Source organism: Montipora foliosa, chromosome 3, assembly GCF_036669935.1.
Source record: "Montipora foliosa isolate CH-2021 chromosome 3, ASM3666993v2, whole genome shotgun sequence".
NCBI lineage: Eukaryota > Metazoa > Cnidaria > Anthozoa > Scleractinia > Acroporidae > Montipora > Montipora foliosa.
In genome coordinates, this window is record NC_090871.1 from 7,249,041 (window position 1) to 7,261,540 (window position 12,500).

Sequence of the window (12,500 nt, forward strand, 5' to 3'; positions counted from 1 at the left end):
CAGACATGCAAAGAAATTCCTTCTCAATAGCGTAATTATTTAAGGCTTATTTTTAGCAGCTCACTGGAAACAGTTTGTATTGTTTAACCGTTGCTATGCACCCCAGCCTATAGTGAATTGCTACCGTTATTTTCAAAATCACTGTAAAACACCATGTATTCCTTCTTTTTGGCAGTTGCCTGATGATTGCTTCGTGAGAAGCATGAAACTCGGAGTAGCAAATAAATGTTTTTGACCTAGTTCAAGTCTACGTATATATATATATATATATATATGATGAGAAGAAGAAAGGTGTAGCCATGCCTCGATAGCCATTGTACTAAGTTTTTTTTTTTACATAAAGCAATCTTGTACTCATAATCTTCATTCACTGACGAAGCTCTAAACGGCGAAACGTTTGAAGTATAAAACCGATTAGAAACATATATGCCTCAAGAAGTTATTTCCTTATTACATATATATATATATATATAAAACCAATGTGGGGAGAGAGTTCCTGAACATTATCCGTAAATGCTTTCCGAAAAGCAATAAATTACACAAGATCTTCAACAAGAACACAATAAAACTATCCTACAGTTGTATGCCAAACGTAAGAACAATCATCGAAGGAAATAACAAAAGAAAATTGGCAAAAGGCAGCAAAGATAATGTCCTGAAGGAATGCAATTGTCCGAGGAATACCACGTGCCCATTACAAGGAAAATGCCTCTCAAGAGACATCGTGTATCAGGCAACGGTGAAGACCAGCGAAAAGGAAGAAAAGTACGTAGGACTCACAGCAACTGATTTCAAAGCAAGGTTCGCAAACCATAAAGCATCGTTTAAAGCAAGAGCGAAGAGCAACTCAACTGAACTGAGCAAATACATTTGGCAATTAAAGGACAGCAACACCGACTACACAATTTCGTGGAAAATTCTTTGTCACGCCTCGCATTATACTAACGCGACAAAACGTTGTAATCTATGCATAGCTGAAAAATATTACATCATATGCCAGCCGCAAACAGCAACACTCAATAAGCGCAACGAGTTGATTAGTAAATGTAGACATAATGAGAAATACCTATTGAAGAACGTTAGGTAAATAGGAGCGTGCAGCATGAACGGCCATGTATGACTAAAAAGCGGTAATCTTCAACGAATAAAATCACTCTTGGTTACACACTGATGAGTGCAGGACAAACTAACCGTCCTGTACGAAACAGACCTGTATGAAAACCAGAGGCAAAAGTATGATCGTGTCCTGATTATTCATTCATTTATAAATATGTATATATATAGTTAAGTGTACGTAAGGAAAAGCAACGAAGAGACAAACTCTTGACTGTTCTGGACGATGTTTAATACGACGTTTCGGCCGTTCGGCCTTCTTCAGGTTAAAAATTAAAAACTAAAAAAACTATTTACAATGAGTGCAAATCACAAAAACAGCAGCTTATATATACAGAGCAGAAATATTGAAATTAAGGAAACGAAACAAAACAAAGGTCAAAGCTACAAGGTGACATGGATTTGACAATCAAAGACAAAGAACTATAACAAAGGTCTAAACTCCAAGGTGACATAGATTTAACAATCAAAAACAAATAAAGAACTATAGGTGACATATCGATAAAAATGCATCATATTGGGAAAATGTCAACTCAAAACTACTCAATTGTAGTAATTAATGCGGTGTTTCGATCTAGATTCCTGCCTTTTATTAAGACCATGAGGATTAAGGGTAAATAATTGCGCAGTCCAATAGGCCTCCCTAGTGAGTAACAATTGTTCAAGATGTAAAGAATTTTCAAAAGACCTAATTTGTTCGATAATGATGAAATTGATTTGTGAAATTTCATGTTCAGAGTTATTATAGTGGATAGCCAATTCACAAGTTCTTTTGTTCTTCAGCATGTTCGACTTGTGGTTACGGAATCTTACTTTAAATTCAGTCGAGGTGGAGCCCACATATTGCAGGTTGCATTTGGCACAAGTGGCCAAATAAATAACATTTTGCGATGAACAAGAAAGTTTTCGTTGAATGGAATAATGACGACCAGTAGCTGAACTTTGAAATTTTGAAGCTTGAATTAAATAATTTTTACAAAGATCGCATTTCTTATTGCATTTTGAACAACCCCCATTTTCTTCTCTTTGATTTCTACAAGAGGTTACCTGAAATTTGGATGGCGCTAACAACTCCTTAAGATTTTTTGTTCTACGATAAGCGGGAAAAATTGACTTGGACGGAAAAATTTCTTTGACTTCTGGTGAAGATTGCAATAGATGAAAGTGATTTTTAATGACTTTTTGGATATCTGGCAAAATTGGATTGTAGTCAAGCACCAGTGGAAAAACTTTCTTATCTGGTTTGACCTTTTTGCTCAAAAGTTCAGATCTTGATATACTGAGAGCTTCGTCGAACTGTTTATCGACAAGCTCCGCCGGATAATTTTGAGATTTCAAATATCCTTTGTATTCCTTACACCTATTTTGAAGAAAGTCGTTGGTAGAACAATTGCGCTTGATTCTTAAAGCTACCCCAAAGGGGACTGCTCTTTTGCAATGTGAGGGATGTGAACTCGAAAAAGGTAGATAGAGGTGGCTATCGGTGGGTTTAGCATAAACATCAGTGCTAATAAACCCGTTACAAAAATGCAACGTGAGATCAAGGACATTCAAATGACTTTCGGAGTAAACCAATTCGAATTTAATAGTAGGGTACAAATCATTGATGTAATCAGTGAATTCCAATAATTTAGGTAAACCCTGAGTCCAGAGGTCAAAAATATCGTCCCTGTATCTCCACCAAAGCATAGGTCTCAAGCTACCCTCAAATTTGGCTTTCTCGTCGATGATGCCCATTGCTAGATCTGCATAACTGCAGGCGTTTTTCGGTCCCATGGCCGTACCGTGTTTTTGAACAAAGCTCTGACCAGCAAACTGGCAATTATTTACCCTGAGACGAATTTCAACGGCTTCAACTAAGCAATCAGTGGAAGGAATGTTATCAGATCTAGAATTAAGTGCCTTTCTAACTGCTGAAATACCTAGATTGTTGTCAATGTTTGGAAACATTGACACTACATCCCAAGACACAAGGAGGGACCCCTCAGGGAATGGGCCTTTTGCATTCAAATCTTCTAATTTGTTGATAAAATCCGTGGAATCCTTCACAAAGGATGGAAGACTCTGTGAAAGAGGTTTGAGGCAATTGGCAAAAGGTGACTGATGACATGTATAAATTTGAAAGGAGAATCCACCTTGCCGTTTTCTTCCACGGCAGAAATGCTGAAGACAACCCCAGGGATGTAGATAATAGCCGGAAGCCGGGAAAATTACCCGGCTGTGAACGCGATTTTTCCGGCTGTAAAGCACTTCTTCTTTCTCCAAGATGTTTTTAAATATTGTCAGAAGATTTTTATTTATTTATTTTGTTTGTTTACACCTTCATTGCTGTCTTACCTGAACTGAAAGGATTGTAAACACTCCATTTAGTGCGACGATCGCATCATTTGCATTTCATCGTCCATTTTGCAGGCTCAATGGGCAGCGGTATTTGTATTTCATGTATGCGAAATAATGAATGCCGAATTGCTTATCTCTGACGGTTGAAATATTATTGCTTTATAATGTCGGGAAAAAGAAAGAAAAATGATTCTGAGGCCGTTGGTATCATGAAATTTTTTAAGTCTACCGAAAGAAACACGCTAACTTCTAAGGAACCAACTGACATTGCTGAAAGAAGCTGAATTACCGGAAAAATTTAAACAAATGTTACCTGATAAAAGTCTGTCCTGAATGCCCTTGATTTTGCCCCCAAAATCAAGGAAAATGCATCTCCGAGAGTATGCATTTTCAAAATTTCCCGGGGGGGCATGCCCCCGGACCCCCCTAGGTATAGCATGCCAAAGGCACGCTAGGGTGGGCCTTCGGCCCAAATACCCGCCTATCATTGCTACATTCCCGCCTGCTAAAAACTTTAGCTACATCTCTGAACCCCCGTGTGGTGGACGACCGATTTCCAGCGATTCCATCAGCTTCCCAATGGATGCCTCCAAAATCCAGTTTCCCGGAGGTAGAAGTGTTCCTCAACAATGTGAAGAACGACATCATTAAGCCTGCTAATCTAAGAACTGCCAAGGACAAACTTATGAGAGAAGAAAGGTTAGCTTTAAGGTCTCTTAAATCTAGTGAAAATGTTATAAGAATTCAAGATAAAGGTTCTAGGTTCGTTGTCCTCAGTCAACAAGAATACCAAAATAAGATACTAGGGCAGCTTAATAATGACTTGCATTATGACAGCATAGATTCCGACCCAACACTTGACCATTTTGAAGTGGTTAAGGAATGGAGTCGTATGTGGTTTTCTGAGGGGCAGATTAGCCAGGAGATTGCTACGTGGGTTGTAAATCTGGAAAAATCTGAAAAATCCTAGTGCCATCCCTGACAGTATCAAAAGCCACTCGAGCCCTAGTTGGCAGTTTACATACATAACGAAAGGTGAAGTCAGTTACATGTCCCTACGTACGTTACACACTTTACATAATAACCTAAAATCAACATAGTATAGCCTACAAAAATGAATTAGCTCTCAATCATCTGAGAAACGCAACAGGTTCGACCACGTTTAAGTGAACTTTTGCCAGAAAGTGAGAGGACATGATCAATGAAATATCTGCTATTAATATATTTATCGCGTAACCGTTCAGTAAACCCAAGAAATTATATGGCATTTTAAGTATTACGAACCAAAGACGGAGCGTAGGGATCGATCCGAAGCAACGTTTCCTTGCTGTTTGCTTTGATTCTGCGCTTGTGGAAGACCAGCCAAGGTCGCCGCCATTTTGTTCTCGAACTACCCACAATTCGCTCTGGGATATTCTAAGGCTAGACAACCCTGCGATTGCGTGACACTCGTGACTACCTCATTGAAAGAACAACAAAAGGAAGTGTAGAAAATCGAAAGGAATAACTTTCCTAATTTAAAAACAACGAAACAAAAAATACCCAAAGAAGAGGATGGCTCTAACTTCATATGAAACACCTTGTTGTCGTCCAAAAATATGCGAAACTGAATGCAAAAATTTGGCCGTTACGCAAGACATCAACTCTCGCTGTTCATCATTGCCGGAAATAACAGAATCAAACCGATATCTTCTTGATTTTTATCTTGCGATGTTCAAAGATCTAATACATGATTTTTTTCGCTAATTGTCGCTGCCTTTCTTCGTGAAGACAACAGATTTAATTTCACAATAACCAAACGAATTGGGGTCCATAAGAAAATTAAAAAAACAGTTCTTGGTACGTGAGCCCCTCGTCCCCTCTCGCGTGAACTTAGAACCGGGAAAGATGAGAACCATCAATATCAAATATAGCTCGTGACAAGACGAAACAATAATTTGCTGCGTTCATGTTACACTTTCATGCCAGCACAGCATATCAAGTACGTGACGCAATATGACGCGTGTGAAACGCTGAGATGCGCAGATGTTTCGAGAAGTGGAGCATCAATAGAGACTCTAAAAATACAACAATACAGATGCATCCATAAACAGCCACAAAAAAGTGAAGAAATACCACTTTCATACGATACAAATGAAAAGCATAACGTTTATACTTAAAGGATGTCCATGAACGGTGGTTTTTTGCAAAAACTAACAGCAAAATTGCGATATGACTTCTGGATACGGTTGTGATTAATTTCTATTTTCTTATCAAGGTTATTATGACATCACAATGGTAGGAGGCGAATTAAGCATGAGCACGCAGAATTTTTAGCCAATCAGATCGTAGTATTTGGTCATAAAGAAAGCGCCCTATTCCTTCGACGCCATTTCTTCTCAAGTTTCGAGCGAGCAGTTTTAGTGTCGTTTATTGGCGTGCAAAAAGCAATTTTCAATCTCAAATCATCATGCAGATCTTCGTCAAGACCCTCACAGGTAAAACTATTACCCTTGAAGTGGAACCAAGTGACAGTATCGAGAATGTGAAGACCAAGATTCAGGATAAGGAAGGCATTCCGCCAGACCAACAGCGACTGATTTTCGCTGGAAAGCAGTTGGAAGACGGCCGCACTTTGAGCGACTACAACATCCAGAAAGAATCCACTCTTCATCTGGTGCTTCGCCTGAGAGGTGGAATGCAGATTTTCGTCAAAACCTTGACGGGAAAGACCATCACTCTCGAAGTTGAGCCGAGCGACTCCATTGAAAATGTGAAAACAAAGATTCAGGACAAAGAAGGCATCCCGCCCGACCAACAGCGACTGATTTTCGCTGGAAAGCAGTTGGAAGACGGCCGCACTTTGAGTGACTATAACATCCAGAAAGAGTCAACTCTTCATCTGGTGCTTCGCCTGAGAGGTGGAATGCAGATTTTCGTCAAAACCTTGACGGGAAAGACCATCACTCTCGAAGTTGAGCCGAGCGACTCCATTGAAAACGTGAAAACAAAGATTCAAGACAAAGAAGGTATTCCGCCCGACCAACAGCGACTGATTTTCGCCGGCAAGCAATTAGAAGATGGCCGTACGCTGAGCGACTACAATATTCAGAAAGAATCAACTCTTCATCTTGTGTTGCGTTTACGTGGCGGCATGCAGATTTTCGTCAAAACCCTGACCGGAAAAACTATCACGCTTGAGGTCGAGCCGAGCGACTCCATCGAAAACGTGAAGACAAAGATTCAAGACAAAGAGGGAATCCCTCCAGATCAACAGAGGTTGATTTTCGCTGGCAAGCAGTTGGAAGATGGTCGCACTCTAAGTGACTACAATATCCAGAAAGAATCCACCCTTCACCTGGTTCTTCGCCTGAGAGGTGGTATGCAGATTTTCGTTAAAACCTTGACCGGGAAAACCATCACCCTTGAAGTGGAACCCAGCGATTCCATCGAGAACGTGAAAACCAAAATCCAAGACAAAGAAGGCATCCCACCCGACCAACAGAGGTTGATTTTTGCTGGCAAGCAGTTGGAGGATGGTCGTACCCTGAGCGACTACAACATCCAGAAAGAATCCACCCTTCACCTGGTTCTTCGCTTGAGAGGTGGTATGCAGATCTTTGTGAAGACCCTGACTGGAAAAACCATCACCCTGGAAGTTGAACCCAGCGACTCCATCGAGAACGTCAAAACCAAAATCCAGGACAAAGAAGGCATCCCACCCGACCAACAGAGGTTGATCTTTGCTGGTAAGCAGTTGGAGGATGGTCGCACCCTCAGTGACTACAACATCCAGAAAGAATCCACTCTTCACTTGGTGTTGCGTCTGCGAGGTGGACAGTGAACACTGAACTTTTTCTCGAAATTATGTACTCAAGAAGTAAGCACTAAACTCGGTTGCATAAGATTTCTAGTTTTCGTTTCTTCCAGTTTGTTTTATTGTGGTCCTAATTAAGCCAAAAATTGTAAACTAGGGATACTGAACAGGTTCATTAAAGTAGTTTTGCTCTGACATAGCAGTACTGGTGTTGGTTTGATTCTCAGAGATAGAATGTCCACTTTTTCTTATTGATTGACAGTAAATCAAAAAGTGATTTCAAAGAAATTGGTATTGAAAAGTATGTACAGTTAAATAAATTATTACTGGGTTAGTCTTTGGCAAGCAGAAAAGATAATTTTTGGCCTTTTTTCTTACGGGGAAAGAACTTGCATTCTGAGTGTTGGCCAATGCCAACTGCCATCTTAACAGGAGTTACATCAAACTAAACAATATTTTGTCAATTTGCCATTCCCAAATCCCATAATACAGTTCCTTTAACCCTTTGATGTCCAGAAAGAGACTTCAACAAAGCAAATGAGAAGTAAAATTAAACTTCCTGCCCAGTTTGCCAACTGTTGTACCAACTAAAAAGTACCAAATCAGGACACTTTTAAAGGGTAATTAGCAGGTATTCACCAAAGTGGATGTGGCTTGCGGTGGATATTTGCCGAACCAAGAAGTGGCGAGGTAAATATCCACCATTAGTATATACTAAAACAGTGGATAGCGTTGAACCTGGGCGCTGATTAGCTCGTCAAACTCCCAAATATCCTGTGCTATTTACCTCAGAGCAACTCTGGGAAAAAATGGCGTCCCGATTGGATTCGGGACAAGTGAAGAAAACATTTAAATTAATTTTTTGTGCTGTATATTATCTCACTGTTTTAGTATATACTAAAACAACTAGCCACCTCCACTTCGGTGAACAGTTGTTAACTAGCCACTGACACTGAGGTGAATTGTAGTTGTTTAGTACCAAAACAGTGAGAATATAGCATAAAAAGATGATTTGAATAGACCAATTTGGCTAACTCCATGTTGTACCCAATTCAAATCTCTCAGGGTAAAAGATTCTTTGTGTGGTGAATTTGCATGACAATGAAGCCTTCACATTTAAATGATATGGAAATACTTGGAACAAAACGTTTTATTCCCAAAAGATTTGAATTGGGTACAACACTGAGTCGGCCAAATTGGTCTATTCATTTATTTCTGAAAAGATTACAACATTTTCAGGTGCACATTGCTTGGAGTTTGAGTAGCCAATCAGCGTGCGCGTTCAAAGCTATCCACTGTTTTAGTATTTGCTAATGAACTTTATTAATTTAAGTGTCACTCAAGTCTTCTGGTGCTGGGGCACTGAACACAGAAATGAAATAAAACATTGGTTTTTGAAGAGAGGGGGAAACAGAGTACTTGGAGAAAAATCTCTCAGATGAGTCTGGGAATTAATCCTGGTCACATTGGTGGGGTACCTGCTCCCCCAATCATGTCATTTCGTGGTTCAGATCGCATCTTTGTTTGAAATTTTGTCTGGAGATCGAGTTGTGAATTGATTGACTGGTCCTGTACAATCAACCCCAGCATACTGTAAGCATGAACACAAAACAAGACCTTGAGGCTTCAAGCTAGCAATTAATCAAGGAAAAACCAACCACGCAGTAAGAATGTTCCTTCTATTTTCAATATTACTTATGTACTTCATAGTCATTAATTAACAACAATCTGTGCAAAATTCAATTTTAATCCAAATTATTTTATCTTATTTTACAAGTGCTCTGTGATATTTAGGTATGTGTGCTCATTTTTTTTTTTTTTAACCAATTTTACATGAACACTGTCTGTCTTGGGTAGCATACATGTAGCTTTCACAGTATTTTCCTTTCTAAAAAAGTGTTTGAGAGATCCAGTGAGTTCCTATGTACAAAATAACTGAGCAGTAGAAAAGATGAATACAGTATTTTGTTGTGGGTTGTATTATCAAATAGGGCAAATTCACTAAGCAGGCTAAGAACCTATAACGCAACCTACGCTTAATTAATTCTGGCATGGGAATAATCCAGCCCCAGAACAATATACAACAATATTATCGGAAACGCATGATCATTCAGTTGATGGTAGGTTCAGTACTTTGTGCATTATTGGCCAACGCAACCTTAAGTTGTTTCAAATTCGTATACTGGTATCTTTTTCCTTGTTTGGTTGTGAATTCTGCTTTTGCCAGATCAAGATGTATTCCAGATTCCACTTCCCTCAACATTATAATTATTTATCACAAAAACCTCATCCAACAAAAAATTGTTTAAAATTACATTATATTATTAAGTGATTAAAAATGTTGTTGGAAGGGCTGTATGCAAATCCACAAGATTAGCCTGTTTTAATACTTTGGTCATTTTGTCACATTGCAGTCAAATTCTGAGAAATATAAACAGTAATTAATGGGCAGCACAGCAGCTCTTGAAATATGGTTCTGAAACTGTCCTAGCACTCCTGTTTTTGTAGTTTCTTTTGTTTAGCCTTTTCTTTTTGGTTTGGGCAGCGAGTCGGTCACATTGAATTTTGCCCTCGTGACAGCTGTCACGTGACCCTTCTTAAATATTCTGCAACTTATTCTTACAATAGAAAGCAACTGAATGAAGGCAACTGAAAGGGTTTGTGTATTTTTTGGTGAAACAACTGTGGACCATAGACCCTTTGCATAAATGGCACCCAAATTTGAATAACAATACTTGATACATCCTTAGCCTCGTGTTTATGTTTCAAGACAAAGGATTTTTCTCATGAATGTGAGGCTAAGGATGTATCAAGTATTGTTATTAAAATTTGGGCACCATTTATGCAAAGGGTCTATGCAGTCACCAGTTTGCAGATTTTGATGCCATTGAAAAAAAACCTAACATACAAAAAGTCACTAATTTGTTTATCCATAAAACCACACAGTTCAAATATTTAGGATATTGTAGGAAATTACCAGGTAGCAAATACCAGCCATTCTTGGTTTTTAACCAGCAATAAAATTTCACTGTTTTACAGACGGTGCCTACTATTGTTATTGCGCATACGTTTTACTGATCTCCAGATACTCAGATTTCCTATCGGTAGTGCCTACTAATGCGGGGATATTTTTGCGCGGTTTAGATTTATACGGAGAAAGCAGAACTTAGCAAGTGCTCTTGGTATCCAAAAAGAAAATTGGGGGTAACCATGCATTCTTCAGAGATAATTAAGCTTTAATTTGGAAAGGAACACCATACGTTGCTTTGTATTTTAAAGCTTTTTGCTAATATTGTTGATTACCTAATTATCTTTGAAAAATGTGTGGTTACCGCCTATTTTCTTTTTGGATTTTTGTTGAGATCTGCTTTTCCTGCATGTTCATAAAACCGCACAAAAGTACTTTTGAAGTAGGCATCTAATTTCTAGAAATTTTCTTTGTTGTAGCAGAACTTGACACCAGTAAGTGGGTTGCTGTATTGATTTGACATTTTGTGAAGAACATGAGACAAACCACTGGGTCCGCAAAAGAATACTCCAATTTCCGTCCTAAAAAGAAAGGAGAAATGTTTCATATTATGCTTTAGGGTAGTTTAGAAAGTTTAAAGATGGCATATAGTTACTGATGAACAAGATAATTTCATGCTCAAACTTTTTTGACCATGGAAAAAGAGTGGCATTTAGCAGGGTGGTTGGTAGTTCTTGGATAAAAACCCAGGATGATTAGCTCATGAAGCAAGCATGTTAACACAAACAAGTAAATTTTACAGGGTCATTTTTTTGTGTTTCCATCTGGATTACCCTTCTAGATGAGGTTAACTTGTCGCTTTAGTTTTACTTGTCTTTTTGCAGCAGCTGTATTTACTGATGTTATTTTCTTTTTGTGTGATAAAAACTGCAGCCATGAAACAATAACAAATAATAATATTATTACTTTCCTTTTTGTGCATATGCTGTTGTTACCTGCAAAATGACAAGCCCTTTCCCACACTATGCAGTTCGACTAGCTGCTGGCAGGTCATCATTTAACCAATCACAAAATATGATGCATTTTAAGTTAGTCCTTTCTACAGTTACTGTAATACATATCATAGTAGTATGCAGTAAACAGAAAAAGGAATCATTTCCTGGTAGAAGTGATGTTTTTTTTACAGGGAAAATAAAAAAACAGCAGTCAAGGCAAGAAAAAACAGACTGAAGCAACAGCAAAAACAAAATGCTCGAAGGGTACCTCTGGATTCATCTGCCAATACAATACATGTAATTTACTCCTGAACGAAGCTCCTCTCTATCCAATGGATTTCAATAACAAAAGTTGTTGTGCTGGTTATTGCTAGTTGTGATGGAGTGTTACTTTCTAGAGGCACCCACTGCAGTTAATTAGTGAATGTCCCTGGACAACCCAGTCATGCCATGTCTGTCACCTTGATGTACTTGTTGTGACGTCACGTCACCTCTTGGTACGACTGCAAACTAGTTTCAAATACAACCCCTAAAGATCCTTTTTCTGTGGTTGCAACAAATCTAGTATCTACGGTAGTTACAAGACGGTGAGCAATATTTCTATTAGCCAGTGCACAGCCACCCCATCAGGCCCCTCTTGCTACTACTGCAAACTAGTTTCAAATACAACCCCTAAAGATCCTTTTTCTGTGGTTGCACCAAATCTAGTATCTACAGCAGTTACAAGATGGTGAGCAATATTAATTTTATCAGCCTGTGCACAGCCACCCCCTCAGGCCCTCAGAAAAAGACTGGGGAAGGAGCTACGCTGCCAATTATATAAAACACAAAAATGCACTATAGAATGGGTCGCTTCACGCACTGCTTTTGTTTGAATTCATTCAAGCATGACTGATTACATGTACTTATCCAAGATAGTGATCAACAAACAGCAACACAGATACGGAAGCCCTAAAAGCCATTTCTAGGGTGAGAAAAATTAAGGGACCGGGATTTTAAAAAAAGAATGACTTATTATGGACAGATTGCTTTGCTGTAAGGGGGTTTTTATTGCACAAATTATCAGTCAGAGCTCGGTTGCATCCACGGTTGATTGATAAATCATTTGCATGTACCTATGGGTACCACGCCTTCTATAGTACAACTTCGTGTTTAAGTAACTAACTATTTATCACAGTAACTTATTGACAAGTAATTTAACTCAAAAATTAATTTTCTCTTTCTTGTAATTAGCTATTCCTCTTACCCTTTGTGACTGCTTGCAATGCTCTTAAATATATCATTCCAC

At 38.7% G+C, this 12,500-nt stretch overlaps 3 protein-coding genes across 3 annotated transcripts in view; 1 reads left to right on the forward strand and 2 right to left on the reverse strand.

Annotated features, from left to right (window-relative positions):
* The window catches only part of LOC137996626 (cleavage stimulation factor subunit 2-like), a 22,918-nt gene extending 18,033 nt beyond the window's left edge, over positions 1-4,885 (reverse strand). The window contains exon 1 of the mRNA XM_068842132.1: positions 4,738-4,885. Coding sequence (XP_068698233.1) covers positions 4,738-4,831 — 94 coding nt within the window. The 5' untranslated portion in view covers positions 4,832-4,885. The remainder of the gene's footprint in view (positions 1-4,737) is intronic.
* Positions 4,886-5,826: 941 nt separating this feature from the next.
* LOC137996629 (polyubiquitin-C) lies at positions 5,827-7,444 on the forward strand. The gene has a single exon (XM_068842134.1). The coding sequence runs from the start codon at positions 5,903-5,905 to the stop codon at positions 7,274-7,276; it is 1,374 nt and encodes a 457-aa protein (XP_068698235.1). The 5' UTR covers positions 5,827-5,902; the 3' UTR covers positions 7,277-7,444.
* The window catches only part of LOC137996628 (cytochrome b-245 heavy chain-like), a 21,283-nt gene continuing 15,819 nt past the window's right edge, over positions 7,037-12,500 (reverse strand). The window contains exons 18-19 of the mRNA XM_068842133.1: positions 12,459-12,500; positions 7,037-10,798 (exon numbers count right to left, since the gene is read on the reverse strand). The exon at positions 12,459-12,500 is cut by the window's right edge and continues 80 nt beyond it. Coding sequence (XP_068698234.1) covers positions 10,675-10,798; positions 12,459-12,500 — 166 coding nt within the window. The 3' untranslated portion in view covers positions 7,037-10,674. The remainder of the gene's footprint in view (positions 10,799-12,458) is intronic.